This window comes from Trichoplax adhaerens, genomic scaffold (genome assembly GCF_000150275.1).
Source record: "Trichoplax adhaerens TRIADscaffold_36 genomic scaffold, whole genome shotgun sequence".
Lineage (NCBI taxonomy): Eukaryota > Metazoa > Placozoa > Uniplacotomia > Trichoplacea > Trichoplacidae > Trichoplax > Trichoplax adhaerens.
Window position 1 is genome coordinate 131,157 of NW_002060976.1, and position 19,997 is coordinate 151,153.

General features: G+C 35.2%; 4 protein-coding genes across 4 annotated transcripts; 2 read left to right on the forward strand and 2 right to left on the reverse strand.

The window, feature by feature from the left end:
- Positions 1-1,260: 1,260 nt before the first annotated feature.
- On the forward strand, positions 1,261-1,893 carry TRIADDRAFT_17765 (uncharacterized protein; the record flags this gene model as incomplete). The annotated part of the gene is made up of 3 exons (XM_002118048.1): positions 1,261-1,330; positions 1,469-1,551; positions 1,777-1,893. Coding segments are annotated over 3 exons (270 nt in total), but the record flags the coding sequence as incomplete, so codon positions are not given.
- A 1,228-nt stretch (positions 1,894-3,121) lies between these two features.
- On the reverse strand, positions 3,122-7,626 carry TRIADDRAFT_33592 (uncharacterized protein; the record flags this gene model as incomplete). Its single annotated transcript, XM_002118072.1, has 10 exons — positions 3,122-3,404; positions 3,486-3,610; positions 3,684-3,866; positions 3,996-4,124; positions 4,226-4,465; positions 4,565-4,764; positions 4,893-5,100; positions 5,178-5,379; positions 5,693-5,730; positions 7,432-7,626. The coding sequence occupies 10 exons, from the start codon at positions 7,624-7,626 to the stop codon at positions 3,122-3,124; spliced, it is 1,803 nt and encodes a 600-aa protein (XP_002118108.1).
- Positions 7,627-9,567: 1,941 nt separating this feature from the next.
- On the forward strand, positions 9,568-13,083 carry TRIADDRAFT_33661 (uncharacterized protein; the record flags this gene model as incomplete). The annotated part of the gene is made up of 14 exons (XM_002118049.1): positions 9,568-9,723; positions 10,229-10,327; positions 10,422-10,493; positions 10,598-10,722; positions 10,949-11,012; positions 11,085-11,210; positions 11,301-11,429; positions 11,564-11,637; positions 11,717-11,764; positions 11,988-12,118; positions 12,240-12,390; positions 12,557-12,584; positions 12,653-12,742; positions 12,910-13,083. 14 exons carry the CDS (start codon positions 9,568-9,570, stop codon positions 13,081-13,083), a joined length of 1,467 nt encoding a protein of 488 aa, XP_002118085.1.
- Positions 13,084-13,844: 761 nt separating this feature from the next.
- Positions 13,845-18,629, reverse strand: TRIADDRAFT_62131 (uncharacterized protein; the record flags this gene model as incomplete). The annotated part of the gene is made up of 2 exons (XM_002118073.1): positions 13,845-13,876; positions 14,387-18,629. The coding sequence occupies 2 exons, from the start codon at positions 18,627-18,629 to the stop codon at positions 13,845-13,847; spliced, it is 4,275 nt and encodes a 1,424-aa protein (XP_002118109.1).
- Between the last annotated feature and the right edge of the window lie 1,368 nt (positions 18,630-19,997).

Here is a 19,997-nt window from a genome sequence, read left to right on the forward strand (position 1 = left end):
ATTCAATTCCACCTTGGCGTTCAAGGACACCCTGTGAATGGCTGTTGAAGGAATGAACTTCAATCTCAAAATGACTGCTATGCATGACTCCTACTAGATTAAAATCGAAATTAAGCACACTTTGGACATGCCGCCGATCCAATTTCTCCATCAATTATTCACTAAGGTTGACGTCGCTGCTATGGTTATGGCTTATAAGCCATATCCTTGGCGGTCGTTCAGTGGGTATGCTCGCATACCATTTGCAAAGTTAGTTACATCTAGTTTCAACAGCTCCAATAGCAAAGGAACCAATGCTTGGTCTGCCAATAGCATCAACAAGTCTCAGGACGACTCTACTCAAAAGTCAGCATGTCAAGATTCAATAAAGGAGGTAACACTCGACTTGATCGGTGTTTAGTGTTGTCTATTCTGGGAATGGATTAGTCCCTTTCTTAATTGTAATGTCATCCATTTCATCTCTGTAGTCTCTATTCTGTGATGTGCAGTACAGTAATCGAATACTGTTATTCTTAACAGAAGTATTTATTAGGGAGAATTGCTTCGATCTACTATTTGTACGACATTGAAAGTATAGATTAATAGTTCAATAAATAATAAATAGGTTTAATATAGTTCTTTCCTGTGTCCATTCTTATTGCCCGACTGATATACTTCGGACCCCGCGGTAACAGAGTTTCAAATTGGATAAACCTATAGACTCAAGTAAGTTCCATTATAACGTACATTTCAATTTTGACTTTGCATGCATTTGAAGAGATCCATTTTCTATATTGCACATAAATACTACGCAAAGATATCAAGTCCACTCAGACCGCAAAGTAGTAGCTGGTAGCCTATACACAATATAGACACTTTGTTATGTTCTAAAAAGTAATCGTCAGCCAGAACTCACAATGAGTGCAGTAGGACTCTCATCTTGGCTTATACCGTGTTTAGAAATATTCAATTACTTAATGAATAAATATAATGATAATGTGATATAGACCAGCCTGCAGCCAACAGATGCATTTCTTTGAAGAGACATTTTACCATTTTAGCATGGTGGAGACTGTCTTCCTACTCGATTAGAGTAGTTTAATTAGGAATCTGAACTTAACTGAGTCAATCGTACTAAGCAGCCTAACTTGACAGAGCTGTGTAAATTATATTTAAAGTACAGGCAACTAAGTTATGTAGTACGCAATGTATAACGAACTGGCATTCCGCTAATGTTAATTAAACATGTTATTGTATATCCGTCTCTGCATTATCCTTTCTATTATATTAGACTGCCTTGACGTTAAATACTCCAAAAGTGGAGGACCAGGTGGACAGAATGTTAACAAAGGTATCAATTCCAAACAAGCTTTTAACCATTACAATATTGATTGAATCACTTGGAGTACTTGCAGTAAATAACACTGAACATTTTATGCTACTGACCACGGTGCACCAGTATTAATACATGAATATTATGCCGTTTTAGTAAATACTAAGGTAGATGTACGCTTCCATGTCGATTCTATGGAATGGATACCAGAATGGGTGAAGCAGCGTTTGTGTCAGCTGGTATGTATTACTTTCTCCAAATACATGATACAAATCCGAAAGTGATTCGAATAGAACTATTTATTCAAATGTTTATCGTATTGGTACCAGGATTGAGCTACTGTATTGTAAATGAGTAGAAGGCATTAGGCTATGCAATGCATAGTTGGATGACTGGTAACCTATTAAGGGCCTAATGAATACGTGTATATGATCTTAAAATACGGCGGGTATTTTGTTGCATAGGAAAAAAAGAGGATTAATAAGGAAGGCCAGCTAGTAATCTCTTCTACCAAATTTCGATCACAGAAATTGAACTTAGATGACGCTATTCAAAAATTAGAAGATATCATTAACAAGGCTGGAGAGATACCAAAGCCAACTGCTCCAGAAAAAGTGGCTAAAATTAAAAAACTGTAATAAATGAAATAACGATTGATCGATGGACTACATGCATACGCATATACTGTACATAGTTGCACTAACAACCGTATCGTTGACGTAATAATTTGTATTAATAAATTACTCTACATTTTGTGCATTTCCTTAGGAAACACGTCGCAAACGAAAAAAGATTAAAGCAAAAATACTTCCATTCTAAAAAGAAGCAAGATCGAAAGTCCATATTTTAATATCACAGGGTCGATAGAAGTACAGTAATCTTCAATTTGAGCAGGAAACCAGATGAAGACAACAAATCTTTAGTGTCTTCCATTTTGCAATGCCACTGTAGCAGTTTGTGATTATTACCACCTGGCCAATATACTGTACTGTACATTAAAGACATTCGCTGATAATATACGTGTATCAAAATATATAGGAACCCTATTTGTATTTCATATATTTCGAATGCGATGGTAACACACTAACATGCAAGATTTTGCTGCTGCAATATTTGATACAATGCATTTATTAACTGTTCCAGTTATACATTTCGCTGCTGTTCGTTACGCATGCTAAATTAAAGAATTGAAAGAAATTTTACACAAATAACTCTGTAATGGACGTATATCGATTGTTATCCTGTATCAAAAACATCCGAGTATCCCTACTTTATAAGAGATTATTGAAAGGTAGATACATGATGCTAGTTCGTTAGCATTAACATAATTCAGTTTCTAAAATACACGTTGTGATACCTTAACATGGCATCTATCTCTCTATAAACACAAAAATATATCTTAATTTTATGTTAATTCTTAAAAATTATATTATTCTAAAAAGATATGAAAAGATTCAGTTGTGTTAGCCAGACAAGATCACTTTCATGACAGTAACTTTGATATAAGTTAGTTCAGCTCGCTTTAAATCAAGTTGGCGGTATAATTATACAAATACAAGCGAATAAACAATAAATTGCTCACGTATACCTCTAGACGTAGAGTATGGAACATTACACGTATAAACATCTAGAATGGTTGCAAAATTCGTTTCTACTATAATAACCATATGATAATGATATTGAGAGTAGCACTGGTAAACCATTTGAAGTAAATTTACCGTCGTTCAACAACTGCTATAACAGTAAATACCTTCGAAATCTAAATCAAAAGATTTATGCTGTACATCACTTTAAAATTGATATTTACTTTTATTCATCAATTTCTCCCCATATTTCTTCCGCGATCATGTAATATTTAGTTGCGAGGCGCCCTTTCATAGATGCCGTAGCATTTTCACCAGCTGAATTATATAATTCTGCAGCTTGCGTTAAATCCTGTTCTAAGTCATATCCACCTGCACGATACAACTCGGCTTGACGTACCATTAATGAATAGTTCGGATCTTCCATACAAGCGTCAAAGCAGCCTGCATCGTCATCATCAGCAGTATCCATAGCACACTGATACCAGTGAACTGCTTCATTCCAAGATCTTTCCAATATAGCGGAGCAATGTATTAGATAGAACATATCAATCTAAAACTGTAAAAATGACTATGAATCGGCTGCTAACCTTTCGTGTCCGACTATTTCTCCTGTATCATGAGCTTTTGCAATGATTACCATCGCCTTGCGATCTCCACCATTAGCGGCTTCTAGCATGAAATTATACCCTTTGATCCTATTCTCCTCTGTATCCTAGTGATGAATAGCAAAGTGTGTAAAAAGTAACAAATACCTGTTTAAAAATTAATGCTATAGAAAGACTAACTTCGACAGAAAAATCAATCAGAATATCATGGGGCGATTGGAGATAAATGTTGGCAGCATTAATGACAGCATCAGTTAAGCCTAAATTAGCGGCTAATAACAAATGATAGAATCCAGACTCTAAATCTGGTTCTTTATCGGTAAATCGACCCATTTCATTATATCTTGCAAGTTCAAAGTGTATCTGTGGAAAGCAGAAAGAAAATTTAAATAGCCAGATTAATCATATGCATTTTTTTTCGTAAAGACAGATATTGTTAGAGCAAAACATTAGATCTTCTACAGTAAGACGATTTATCCTTGATGACAATACCTTTCCTAGAATGGACGTATTCTTCATTTTACCGGTAAATTTCTTTAAGCTAAAAAGCTTAATTTCAGCAGCCACACTAGAGCCTCTATGTGATCGTCTGTGTTGCTGGAATAGTCTATCTTCTTCACCCTGTTAAGGACATAGTAAAGTTATTGTAGACTTTGTCTAATAACGATAACATAGGGCATTCAAAAAATCATCATTGTATCCTTGATTACCTTATCAAAAACATCGTCACCACTATCATGTCTTTGTCGTGACGTTTTCCGAGCTCTTATGATAGGAAATTCCATTGGAAAATCATCGACTGGAGAATCTAACGGTGATCCTACAGGTGTCGTCTGATTCGAGGAACTTTCGCTAGCTCTTTTTAAGAAGTAGTCTTCTAAACTTTCTTCAACGGGTGAAACTGGATTAACATGAGAATCGCTTCTTTGAAAGTCTTGTATTGATAAGGTGGAGGAAGATTGCTAAATGTATCAACAGATATTCAGTTGGCACATTTTGGTACAAAATACGATAAACACTAAATAAATGCTCTAGTTTTAGATACATGAATTTTGCCTCACATTGCTAAATTGACTTGTCAGTAATCGTTGCTTTCCATTGCTACTTAAATCAAAGGTACCAAGACTCAATAATTCGCATAATGGATTGCAAGTATGGGAACTAAAGAAGAGTGCCATGCCTTTTGGTCCCAAATTTGCTTCTCCGTAGCTTTTAGCGTCGGCGGTATGAATTTGAGGATCAGTATATAAGTCGCCAACGCCTAGATAAAGTAATAGCGCCACAAAGGGCAAAAGAGTTATTACTAGCAATACCTTGACTACAATATATTATCTTCCCCATAAGGTAAATCGAAATGCGTAGGCATAGGTGATCATGAAAGTGACAGACCTTGGACATCCACGACAATCAGTTGATGGCCAGAACGCTCAAAGGTAAAATGGCTAAAGGCTTGGGGTGTTGCGCGTAATGTCTCGTCAACATAACCAGAGTTTGAATTATACTTGATGTAATCTCCTTCCACAAAATGCTCTATGTGATATAGTGGCTTATCTGGTCTGTTGATAAGTTCTATTATAGAAACTTGAATGATGTCAACCTAACAAAAGAGAACAGTAATATCAGTAACTAACCATTTATATTTCGCCGTCTTTTTATGTGGATGCTTAGACATACCTTCTTTGGCGGATTGTGTCTGTTGTATTCTTCACCCCATAACTTGGCATCCATTTGTAGTTTGCACTCTTCAAAGTAGATAAATCTTTCCACAGGATCGATATAGCGTTTTGCAACACAATTCAATGCTTGTTTCCATTCAAGACTAGTATCATAAATATCTTCCTCGCATCGGACTTTTTTCCAGTTGGACAATTTCTTCCTATGTGTTAAATCATTCGTTTGATAGTACATGTTAGCATACCAAATATTTCTAGCTAAGAAGGCATTCACTTTTGCCGGCAGTCAAGATGTTACAGCTTTAAAATTATGGCAAATGTGCTCAGTATATTATATAATTGAGTAGGTCTAGTCAATCAATATTATTACTACATATAAGTGATATTACATTTACAGTTGTACATATACAGCAGCTACCATAAAAGATAGCAAAGGTATGGATTGTATTGGAATCTATCCTGATTTATTTGTAAACCAATTTAAGAAGAAGTTAACGCTACATGATAGACACTTACATTCTGTAACACTGCCGCATTGCTCCATGGGCAAACGACTAACCATGAGAGAAAGATTATAAAGTTAATAAAATTCAATTCGAAATTTACTAGTAAAATTAAGCATAACTATAATATTTTAACTGCAATATTCTAATTAGAGCTGTAAATATCGACGTCTGTTTCTGTTAAGTTCACCAGCCTTAACCAGAATCGAGTAAACTTAACTTAAATTAATGGTGCATGCGACTGAAACTGTTTGAAAGCGTTTTCTTAAGCATTAATACTATTTACTAATAGTAATCTTTGCCAAGATCATAGACTAATAAAAGGGTTTCTTCTGGTAGTTCATGCACTTAATTGAAACATCCATACGAGCAGCACAGTTCGAGTTGGAGATCTGTACTATATCGCCTAGTCGTTGTAACTGCTTGGAAGCTAGTTCTCTCTGTCGTGTTGATGCATTACATAATTTTCTAAAAGACGCATCACCTATTTTGCTATTTGTTAATAAGCTGTATATTGTTTATCGTCAAGTATTGCAAATGAAGTACTGTACACTGCATAATATGTGGTCGTATATGAACAAAGTCGACATATTGTTTATCATTCAGAGTCCCTTTAATTTAATGTCCAGTACATAGCAGTGTCATACATGTGTACACTAGTGTACACTACAGTACAGTATACGCGCAATACTGCATGTTGGTTTGTAAACAAACAGATACATAAATGTAAGAAAGAAATTCCTTTTAATCGATCTAGCGTATAATTATAATTGACTTGGAAGGAAAGCAATTTTCACTATAACGTATAATCACATCGGAAAGCTAGCTATGATATTTACGTAGTTACATCATTCCCATAGATGTTGACGCCCAGAGGAAACGCAAATGAAGGCAGGTTAGTATGAGGAGAGGTTTCGTCGATAGTGATGGGTTTGATTGCATACTGGGCAGTATTAATATCAATATTTAAAGTATCATTTAATGATACTTTAAGCGTTTCACGAATATTTCACAACTCCAGCAAATTGGAGTTGTAAAAGAAGAGTAAATTACATCATCATCACAACTGCGCTCCTTCCTGGTCGTCAATCAAAATCCGACAGTAGTGAATGTTTACTATTCTAATGATAGAAAATGGTGTGGATCAAGTCGATTATACTATCAATGAGGTGACATGAGATTAGGAAAATTAATCCAGGATATTGTTTTGGCTACTTCATTTTGAACCTATAGTACTGTACAGTAGCGCTGCAGCTTTGAAAAGGCGATCGCTACTGTACCGTATACATTGAAATTCTTTAAAATAGTTGCGCAACAGACACGATCCTGCTGTGTTCTTTTGAGATACTGTAGCTTAGAATGCAAGAATAACAATTAAAAGATCATCACTATCGTCTGCATGATAACATGGCATCGATGCAATATTGAGTTCATGATATAGATTCTATCTATGATGCTATCCAGGAGGTCAAATCATTCTCCATCATGCTTTAGTTGGGCTTGGGAATGCACATTTCATTTCCATTCAACTACCGTACCATTGCGATCCATTGAGTTAATAGGGCATGACGGATATTATTATCTTCTACTGTAGCTCTACAACTACATTGACTCATGCCTCTAGACTAGTGAAATGCACTCATACTCAAGGATGCAACAGTGACAATGCATAACTACCCAAATTATCCTCTTTTAAAATAAGAAAGGCGATTTGCTTTTACTACGTCTAAAAGTATCATTCGGTTTGCCTACCTCATCATCTATTTTAACCAAAACTCGATCTTCCAACCAAGTTTTGGTGGCTGCATTATAACGATGTCGTTTGGCTAATTCAGTCTGGCATCTGTTTTCGATATCATACTCTGCCCAAGGATCAGGTAATTCTTTTGCTTTAATAAAAGCACTTTTCCACTGTTTGGTTAAAGTACTACCCCGTCCGTTTTCCATTTCTACTCCACGAAATGGGACTATTCCACAATTTTCACTGAAGCGCAATAAAGTCAACACACCTTTTTTTCAGCTTGTACAACAATATCAACTAGGCTGTTTACACCAAGCACCAATGATCAATTTTTGGCCTCAAAAGTGAACTAAAAGCCAACTTGTACTCGGTATTTGATCACTCTTTTTGACTCGTTGAACTGGAAGAGAGAGTAATGGCGGACGTCTTGTCCTATCCAGAAGGAAGAATTAATGTTTTCCACTGACAGCAACGAGCTTATCGTGTGGTGTCAAGCGTCACGTTGATTCAATTGCAGTGGTGGGTGACTCGCTGCTGGTTGATCCAATGACAACCGATTGGAGTATTGTTATGCCGAAATTAATCTCAATTGATTGCCCAAAAGCAGTCACGTATCGTCACGTCATCATGTTGTGCCGTTTGACGCCCATGGCAGGTGACTGATTCATGTCATCTACTCGCATACATCGACCTTCAACAGCGCATAGTAAACAACAACGGTGACTGAATCGTACCGAAGCAGTAAATGGTAATAAATAAATAAAAAAAGAAAATGATTAATTCATTACATTGATGCAAAATAATCCAGCTAAACACTATACTGTACACTGTACAGTACAGTACTGAATGTGCAGTATCCTTGCACGTTGCATGTACAATACTGGACTGTACAGTTATACTGTACGCTCAGTGGAGTGGAAAGTAATGGATTCGTCAATTATTCTGTTGACAAATAAAATTGTTTTTCTCTCACCGAAGGTGTGGAAATAGGTATGGTCCATTGGGCATGCATCATGTTGTACGCATGTTCACGTTCGCGGCTTCAGTGCGCATGGACTATCGGCACTGCTCACGTTCGCGGCTTCAGAGCGCATGGACTATCTGCACTGTACACTGTACAGTACAGTACTGTAGAGATCCTCTATTGTACAGTACTGTACAGTACTATACTGTACAGTACAGTACAGTACATTACAGTACTGTACAGTACCTTACTGAACCTAACCTTGTACTGTACTGTACACTGTACAATATGGTACAGACCGTCTGTACGACCGTCAGTCAGTACGGTACGGTCATGTCGCCCATTTTACTGGCTGGACAATTTCTAGCAGTAGTTGTCTACTATTTGGACAATGAAAATGGAATGATCAAGAAGTCGACTATATTGTGTATTGTCCATCAGTTCCGTCGGCAATGCAATCAAGCAAGCACTAGGTAGTCCAGTTGAAAACATCCATCACTTTTTTCTCCACTTGGTTTCAAATTGGAATAAAAAGAGTCTGTTGGCTAGAATCAAGTAAGCTTACAGTAGTCGACTGGAGGAGAGCGTCACACGTTTATACAGTCAAGTCACTACTGTAGTCAGTGGTTTAAAAGTGGAATTCAACTCAGTGGTGTCATTACAGACAACTCAACTGCATCGCAGATCGCAAGCCGCCTCCTGCGAAACCATGGCTACCGATGGGGACAGTGATGAAATAACTGCTCGGAGAAGGCTTTTAAACGACGATCATGGCAACATGGGTAAGGATGGAGATGATTTGTCTTGATATCAACTCATTCAGTTGTAATTGAACGACTTTATGATAGAAAATGGCTTGACATCGACACGGTCAATACAACATATTGATTTATGATTGTTGTTCATTGTTGACAGTTAATTAGATAGTGATGCTGAAATGATTTACAGTTTACTTTATCATGTGCATGGAGATTATTCCACTGCTGCACAAGTCTATCAATATACCAATTGCTAAGAAATGGGCTCGTAGTGAGTCCATCGTATCCAATATGTCGCTTTCCGCTTAAGACAATAGCCCGCTATGCTATACTTTGGCATCTGTTATCATATGCAATGGGACGCTGTTACCGCTACTTGACCAATGTTATTAAAAGGACATCATGTATTGTATTTTTTAGATGAGATGGACTTCACAGTTCTTCCCCAAACTTGTAGTCCTGATTTAACGCTTTTCACACGTCTAGATAAATCGAAAGAAATTACCGTCAATGAAGTCGTCGAAGCAATTGGTTTCGGAAAATTCCAACTCAAATGCCTTGGAATAATGGGATTTATATGGGTACGTCCGCCATCATTGGATTCATGCTGATGCTGGAATAGATAGATACATAAATTTAAATTTAAACCATCTTTTAATTGTTATTCAAATAAAGTGAAATCCGTATAATAATCATATATCACAGTATTACTTTGAACGCATCCCACGATTATCATTCCATCTGTTTTAAAAATTAGTTATACTGCAGTCCATCAGGATTACAATAAAAATAGAAATATCAACCATTTTGAATAATGGGATGGATTCTTCTCATGATTTGATCAACATGTTAGAATGCCATAATACTATAGGATTAATCAATACTGAACGATAACTCTACTGATATGATCAATACCATTCTGTAATCTAGTAAAGTGTAATTAAACTTTACGGATAATCCTACCTTGAATTCATAATCTCGACTACAATGAAGAATCCAATAACAACATCAATTCATTATAGCCCCATAATTAACGTCGATGTACTATAAAATCATTCACTCCTTTTTCATTTCGTTTTACGGTAGATGATTGAATCCATGGAAATCACGATGCTGTCATTACTAGGACCCCTCCTTGTTTGTGAATGGGGCATTTCCAGTATACAAGAAGCGCTCTTAACAAGTGTATGTATTAAACTGTAGCAAAATTGAAACATGGACTCGTTCAGATTATCATGGTGTGATAAGTTAACAATATGGTATAACGACTACCTTGTAGATTGTCTTTCTTGGCTACGCTATTGGTTCACCTTGCTTTGGTTGGGTGAGCGATCATTATGGCAGAAAAGTGGTATTTGAACTTGCATAGCTTCATCAAGGCCACGGTCTTATGACAGTTATCATCAGAATATTTACTGATCCCAATGACTCTGATTTAATATTTTGTTATAAAAGGGTCTTACTATAGCGGTTATATGCACGTCCTATTTTGGATTAATATCAGCTGCCGCTGGTGGCCTCGTTATGACACTACTGTTAAGATCCCTTGCTGGTATTGGTGTTGGTGGAATCGCGCAATGGTATGCTCTAGTACTGTATATATATATTAATGCTCGTTTTAATTTTTGAGAATAAAACCAATCGTCATGGTACTAAAGCAACATAGCTTATCTTGTATTCTTGACATCGTAATAGAGACAGTAGTCATCTTACAGTATTTGTGTATTAATTACTATTGCTGCATAACATCGAAAAAGGTCTCTTCTAACTAAAGTGTCTTGCGTTGCAATGTAATTAATTTCGCAGTGTTACAATGCTAACTGAGTTAGTGCCATCCAAGACTAGAGCTAAATCAATCATATCGCTGCAGGTAAGTACTTACTATATATGCTATACACAAGATTGACTGAATATTCAAATTGCTTCAACTCTATTTCCTTAGGTATTTGTATTTATTGGCATGTCTTTTGAAGGTTTATTAGCTTATCTACTTCTTGTCCCGCTGGGTTGGCGCATGCTTCTAGTGATTTCAACAGTCCCTTTGCTTGCTTTCTTACTACTTAGTCCGGTAAAAGCTAGTAGTTAGGGCTTGGCAGATATTGTTGTTAATGTTCATTTTGATAATGAAACAAATTGACGTAACATTTTTTATTAATAGAGGCTTGTAGAGTCTCCTCGGTTTTTACTTTTAACTGGTAAACGAAAAGAAGCTACTGATATATTAGAAAAAGGTGCAAAGGCTAATAATAAGAGCATACCAGAGGGTATCTTAGTTGCCGATCTAGAGGTACCGAACGTACTAAATTACTCGATTAATCTTATAAATAGGCAATTGTCACATTTTGATACCTGTTATAGATTAATTAACAAGTGTATAGTTACTGTCACAGTTAATACTGTATGTCTTTGAATCATTTTTAGACCGACCGAGGACGATTTAAGGATTTATTCAGTCCTTCTTATAGAACTCTTACTTTTATGCTATGGTGGATTTGGTATAAAATAGTACATTTCTTGGTCTTCCGTTATCTAAATGATTCTAAAGTTGCTGAATTCTATTACTAATTTCAACAGGATAGCAAGTGTTACGCTGTATTATAGCACGATCCTCATGACTCCAGCGTTAACCAAAGTTACTAGATGCGGTAAAACAAACATTATTTAGTAGGATTCACATTTTAAATTTTATGTATGTCTGCTTCTATGCAGTATAAGGCAGCAGATGCATGCAACGTACTGTAGGCTTAGACCTGAATTGCACAATTCGTGTGCCAGAATTTCACATATTTAACCCGCCATAAATGTTTATAACGTTACTGTATGAACCTTTTGATCACCGATCAAGTACCTATTCCTTTGCTTCATTAGGCCACGGTGATGGAAATGAAATCGTTCACTGTCGTTGTAAGCAAGTTACTAACAGTGATATAGTAGCTATTATCATAGCAAGCATTGGAGAATTATTAGGTATTTTCGGTTTGAAACCTTTAAATTTGATATTTTTGATATAAACTTTGGAAGAAATAACCAGTCGTTACCCAAAGTGCGATTTCGTTATATTTATGCTGTTATTCGAAATGACTTAAAGGCGGCTTAGTAGCGTTTCTTCTCATTGATCGACTTGGACGTAAAAGGACGCTTGCTTTTGGATTTATCCTTGCGATGTTGTCTTATCTTTTATTAATAATATGCGCAGACAGGTGCTTAATAAACGTTCATTTTTTTATAGCTTTTATCAGTATCGTATAGTAACTTCTTAATATTAAAATATTTATTTGATGTACGCCATTGCTTACGTATTTTAACATTGAATGTCATTTTTTTTAAAGAAATTATAATAAAGAAAATAATATTTTACAGAACTACAAAGTATGGACTAACACTGTTTTCGCGATCATGTGGTTCTGGCTTAAGTCTTCTTTGTTATGTTTATTCTCCTGAGGTTAGTTCATTGATAAAGTAGACATGTAGAAGGTACCGCAATGGACTGAATCAAATTTTTTATTTCAGGTTTATCCCACAAAGTTCAGAGCAGTTGGAATTGGCACCGCTAATGCTGTCGGACGAATAGGAGCAATTTTATCACCGTTTATAGCTCAGGTTGGATAAATCAATATTTATGGAAGGATTGCTTTTAAAGCTGATGCAATTTTACCATCGATTTACGGTTAAAGCTAGCTGTAGTAGTTTTCATGCGAGGAACGACGTTAATGCTGCACTTGAATTTGTTTACTAAACGTCAAATTGTTGGGATTTTAAACGTCTAGGTACTATTTTCGGCATCTGATATTTTAGCTCTTGCAGTAGCTGCTGGTTTTGCATTGGTTGGTGCAATATGTAGCCTATTCCTGCCTTTAGAAACAAAAGGCCGTTTACTTCAGGTCAGCAATAACGTAAATTTTAATCTCTCAGAAATGAATATTATTTTCCAAATCGAATGAAATATTCTGACTAACAACATAACATCACATGATAGGATACGAATTAGTTTTTTGACAAAGGTCTTTGATCTTGGCTCATCACCAGTGGTGTCAAGAATGCCAGCTATATTTTATGATTCTCTGAACTGCCAATCAATCTACTTATTTATTAAAATGTTATATTACAAATTGTATAAATTTCTACTATTACAACGGTTTTTAATACTCAATCAGAAACTGACCTTCGATAACGACTTCTGTTGTAATTTACTTTTAGCTGCAGACTGATTTATCAATTAAAATATTGGTAATTTTATTGTTTGTCAACGTTTTATAATATATTTTCTGTTATGTCATATTACAATAATATCTTGTATGGTGGTGTGACGTTTGCTCAAGTACAATTTAGATTAGACTATGACCAACAGTACTATCTATGAAGTCAATAAAGTTTATTTATTTTGAATATTCTTCATATCATGCATATGTTTTGAACTGTGTAGTTTCTATCGATCCTTCCTGCTTATGGTATCGGAAATGGCTTCGCTGATTGCTATTGCCTCTTCTGGCTATCATACTATTTCAGTGTAGAATACGAACGAAGATATTATCCGTTAGCAATGATTATAATTATTAACGTTGTCCTTTATTTAAGTCTATATTAGTAATTACTACGCAGCACTATTAAGCTATTCTAACGTTGGGGTAACAGTATAACAGTAATATCGATATAAAATATATTTAAATTTTAGATAGTTGTCTTTATTCAAAAATACACACAATTATTTAGATTGATGCTGAGGCAATCCTTCAACTATAATTATAACATGTAATACAGTATAACTTAAAAACGAACAATACTTGCTACCACCAATGAAGTTTAGTGCGAAATTTATTTATTTTGATGATAACCAATGTTTTCGTAATTATGATTAGCAATCATCAAGATAATTGCGACAATAAGATTTTGATATATTTCTAACGTATAGAAATAGTCTATTTATTTGGATGATTTGGGTTAACAACAAGTAAGTATGATTAATTTCCACAGAAGTAGCCTCATTTTGCTTGCTATGATTATGATTAAGAATTCTTAAATTGTCATTTGACTTGCTAATACGGAGATAATTTTGAGTAAGAATTCTTAATTTTATTTTAATTGCCTTCAATTGCATAAAAATAGCCAGCTTATATTTACACTGATAAGCATAGGCATTCCCTAGTTTGTTATGTAATGCAGCGACTTGTGGATAATCGTGACCAAAAATTGATAATTGAATTCTGAGTGACTGGTTGTACATATAGATAGCCGCTTCGCTTTTACCCTGATCATAAAATACATTTCCCAGATTGTTATATAATGCAGCAACATCGGTATGATTGTGACTAAGCGCTGGCAATCGAATTTTGAGTGACTTCTCGTACATTGAAATAGCTTCTTCATGCTTGCTTTGATTCGCATAAACTAGACCAATGCTGTTATAAGACTTTGCGATGTCGAGATGATTGTGATCGAGGACAGACAATCTAATTTTGAGTGATTTCTTAAACATAAAAACAGCTTCTTCATACTTGCCTTGATAATAATATACAGCACCCATTCTGTCATATGATATAGCTACTTCGAGAGAGTTGTGGTTAGTGAAAGATAATTGAATTTTATGTGATTTTTCGTACATAGATATACCCTGCTCATGCTTTCCCGCCAAAGTATACACAACTCCCAGATTATTATACGAACTTGCAACATAGGGATGATTGTGATCAAGGACTGATAATCGAATTTTGAGTGATTTATCAAACATAGAAATTGCCTGTTCAAACTTTCCTCGATAAGCATATACAGTGCCCAGGTTGCAATATGAATGAGCGATATCAGGATGATCGTGATCAAGGAGTAATAATCGAATTTTGAGCGATTTCTCATGCATGGAAATAGCCTCATCTGACTTTCCCAGCATAAGATAATAATTTCCCAGATTGCTGTACGAATGGGCAACATCGGGATGATCATGACTAAGGACCAATAGTCGAATTTTGAGAGACTCTTTATGCATAAAAATAGCTTCTTCAAGCTTGTGTTGACGTCCATATAAATCTCCTAAAATGCTGTATGATCTGGCTACATCAGGATGATGGTAGCCAAGGGCTACCAATTGAATTTTAAGCGACTTATCGCTGATAGAAATAGCTTCTTCATATTTTCCCTGATTGTTATAGACAGAACAAATGTTGCTATATGATTTAGCAACATCGGGATGATAGCGACCAAGGGCTGATAGTCGAATTTTAAGTGATTTCTCAAATATAGACAAAGCCTCTTCATACTTGCATAAACAACTATATGCAGCTCCCATGTTGTTATACACTATAGCGATATCTGGATGACTGGGACCAAGAACTAATGATTGAATTTCCAGTGATTTCTGAAACATGGCAATAGCCCTGGTATACTGGCCTTGTAGATGATGAGCAGTTCCGATATTGCCGTATGAATGAGCAACATAAAGATGATTTACACTAAAATTTGACAAATTGATTTTAAGCGACTTCTTAAACATAGAAATAGCCTCTTCATACTTGCCCTGGTCACAACACGCACCTCCTATGTTGTTGTATAATTTGGCAAGATCGGGATGATTGTGATCAAGGACTGTCAATAAAATTTTGAGTGATTTCTTATACATGGAAATAGCTTCATCATGCTTGCCCTGATTACTGTATACCGCTCCCATGTTGTTATATGGTTCAGCAACAGCAAGGTAATTGTTACCACCAATTGACAATCGAATTTTGAGTGACTTTCTATACATAGTAATAGCTTCTTGATACTTTCCTACATGCACGTAAGCATGAGCAATACTGCTATATGTATTGGCCATAGTGGGATGATTGTGATCAAGGACCGACATTTGCATTTTGAGCGATTTCTCAAAGACAGAAATAGCTTCTTCGTACTTGCCTTGATCATTATACACATTTCCTAGATTAATATATATTGTGGCAATATCAGGATGATCATGGCCATGAGCTAATAACTGAATACTTAGTGACTTCTCGTACATAGAAATAGCCTCTTGATGTTTGTGCTGATAATAATACGTGATGCCTATGTTCATATATGTATCAGCAAGATCAAGATGATTATGACCAAAGACTGCTACTTTAATTTTAAGTGACTTCTGAAACATACGAATAGCCTCTTCGTGCTTGCCTTGACCACTATAGGCGAGACCAATGTTGTTATATGAACTAGCAACATCAGGATGATTGTGACCGAGGACTGACAATTGAATTTCAAGCGATTTCTTAAACATAGTAACAGCCTCTTCACGTTTACCTTGACGATAATACGCTTTTCCTAAATTGTTATATAAAATAGCAATATCCGAATGATGATGGCCAAGAACTGATAGTTGATTTTCGAGTGTCTTCTTATACGTAGAAATAGCTTCTTCATAATTTCCCTGATCAATATAACTAAGACCAATATTATTGTACGATTGGGCAACATCTGGATGTTTATGATCAAGGATTGATAATCTAATTTTGAGTGACTTTTCTTGCATAGAGATAGATTCATCATCCCTGCCCTGATATCTATGGATAAGACTCATGTTGTTATATGATGTGGCTATGTCAGGATGATTGCATTGCAGGACAGAATTTCGAATTTTGAGGGAGTTCTCAAGCATAGAAGTAGCTTCCATTTGCTTCCCCTGCATAAAGTATAAAACTCCCAGGTTGTTATATGCCGAGGCTATGGATGGATGATTGTGATCAAAGATTGATAGTTTAATTTGCAGTGACTTCTCAATCATGGAAATAGCTTCTTCATTCTTGGCTTGATTACGGTACACCACTGCTATATTATTATATAATTTTGCAACTAGGCTATGCTTTTCACCAAATATTAGCAATCGAATCTTGAGAGATTTCTTAAACATATCTATAGACTCTTCTAGTTTACCTTGATCAAGGTACAAAGCTCCCATACTACAATATGATATTGAAACATCGGGATGATTACAGCCATAGATCGACAACTGAATTTTGAGTGATTTCTCATACATAGAAAGAGCCACTTCATAATTGCCCTGATTTTGATAAACTATTCCGATGTTGTTGTATAATTTGGCAATTTGGGGATGATTATGCTGAAAGATTGACATTAAAATTTTGAGCGACTTTTCATACATAGAAATAGCATCTTCATTCTTCATCATTTGATTATACGCATTTCCTATATTGCAATATGACTTCGCAACTTCGGAGTGCATGTCACCAAGGACAGATAATTGAATTTCCAGTGACTTGTTAAACATAGAAATAGCCTCTTCATTTTTTTCTTGATCGACGAACACATTGCCCAGAGAGCTATAAGTTTTGGCTGTATCGGGATGTTTGTGACCAAGAGTCGATAATTGAATTTTGAGCGACTTCTCATACATAGAAATCGCCTCTTCATATTTATTCTGATCAGAAAAGATATTTCCAAGATGAAAATATGTTTTGGCAATATCGGGGTGATTATTCTCAAGAGCTGAGCATTGAATTTCGAGTGAATTTTCGTGCATGGCCATAGCTTCTTCGTGCTTGTACTGATGGGAAAATACATTTCCCATGTTATTATATAATTCGGCAACATAGAGATGATTGCGGCCAAGAATTGACACCTGAATTTTGAGTGACTTATGATACATGGAAATTGCTTCCTTGTACTTAGCCTGTTCGTCAAGAACATTTCCTAGATAGTTATATGTTTTAGCAGTATCAGGATGATTGTGATTCAAAACTGATAGCTGAATCTTGAGCGATTTTTCATGCATAGTATAAGCTTCTTCGTATTTAGCCTGATGGTAATACGTATTTCCCATACTGTTATAGGATTGGGCAATCTCGAGATGATTTCCTCCAAGCACTGACAATTGAATTTTAATTGACTTTTCATACATTGAAACAGCCTCTTCATACTTGCATTGATCATCAAAAACATTTCCTAAATAGTTATAGCTTTTTGCAACTTCGGAATAATTGTAATTTAGCACTGAAATTTGAGTTTTAAGCGATTTTTCATAGAAAGAGTCAGCCAGTTTATATTTACCAAGACAATAATCTACAACTTCCACCTCTTCGTACGAATTACTACCATATGAATTATCATTGCCCAAGTACCTTAACTTTTTGTCTAGTGATTTTATAAAATCATCTAATGCCCCTTTCCAATCTCTTTGCATTCGCTTAAATGTACCGTATCGGTCTAAACATCGAGCAATCACTATTTCGTTTTCCAGTTTTTGAGCTATATCTTGCGCTTGTTCAATCAATGGTTCAGCTTTCATCCATTCATTTTGCTGTAGATAGATGTCACTAGCACGTAAGCAAACGTCGATTTGAAATCGATGGAAATCGATGCTGCTTGTGGCCAAAGTTTGAACTTTATCCAAGACTAGCATATAGCAAGAAATCGCCTCATTAAGTTTGCCAAACTCATCATTTTCTTCGCCCGCCTTATAAAGTGAATTAATTTCTTCAGGGATACCAGCCATAGCAGATCGATTAGCCATACTTTAGAAATCTTATAAAAATAGATTAGTTCAATATCAGACAATTCACACATGTAACTTCGAAAAGTGTATATGAAAATTGTTATAAATCCCTCATAATTCTATTAGTAGTGATTGGTGTTACAATATACACAATTTAAATGTTTTGGATGATGTAAGAGAATACTAGTGGCCAGGCATTGATCTAAACGCCAAAGGGTTACAGTAAGAAGTGAATAAGCAAGTACATACTTGACGTATAAGGTCTATATCTCGTATAATGACATTGATATGTCTTAGATCCTAGCAAACTTATCTTAATAAATTAGAGTTAAAGTGTAACTGTAACGTACTGATAAGGTGCGTAATAGTTTACATTTAAATTTAAACAAGTTTCAAATTGCTGTGATGCGTGTAGGAATTGTAAGCTAGTCTAAGAGATGTGAGTTTCTTTCAAAATGTCTAAATATTATTTGTATTTTCGTATTAATTTACGAGATTAAAGATACAGCTGAATTCAAAAAAAAATTTAGCAAATTACTTTAGATCTTTGAAGGCTTTTTATAGTATGAGAATATAATTTACTAGACATCAAATTATCATGCAGGTTTAACATTTGAAAGCGTTCCTTGTTGGAGCAATAATAAATTGAAGAGATTTTGTAACGTGAGTCTGAAATTATTTATTTCCTCCTTAGTTTTATGAGAATTACTTCTGAATGCTACTAATTTGGATAGGGAAATACTTGAATAAAAAACAACAAAAATATAAAAAATATAAATATCTATACGGATACAGCCTCAATTCAAAAAGCTTTACCACTAAGAATACAAGATTTTTTTCATATCTGTATAGCTTCTAATTCAACGTAAAATTTAACCCGTCAGTATCAATTTGACATATGCATATATATATTCAAGATTGACGTGACTTACGATCTAAGATATAAATCAGATAGACAAATGAGGTAGATTTCTCTGCTTTTAGATCTACGAAAATGTTGTTCTTAACGTAATCTGTAAAACTTGTTATCCAATGATATTTCAAGTTTGTAATAATTAACTGGTAAGCTCTGCAACACTATACAATATAGTACTAGCTACAACGCTCGTTTTACGAACAAATAATTCAATGCTTAAATTATGTAGCTCAATTTTACAGTGATCAATGCTTAATATATTGCAATGTATATTTTATTTAATAGAGTTAATAGAGTTTTAGAAGAGTATTAGGATGAGTAAGAACGGGAGTAGTAGTCGGGTTTACTAATGTACACAGTAGATGGTGCACAATGTACTGAATATATGAACATATCATAATAGACCACAAGTTGTAACTTATATGGAAGGTAGTAGCATGGACTACAAAGTTTCTAGAAGTTAAGTAGTC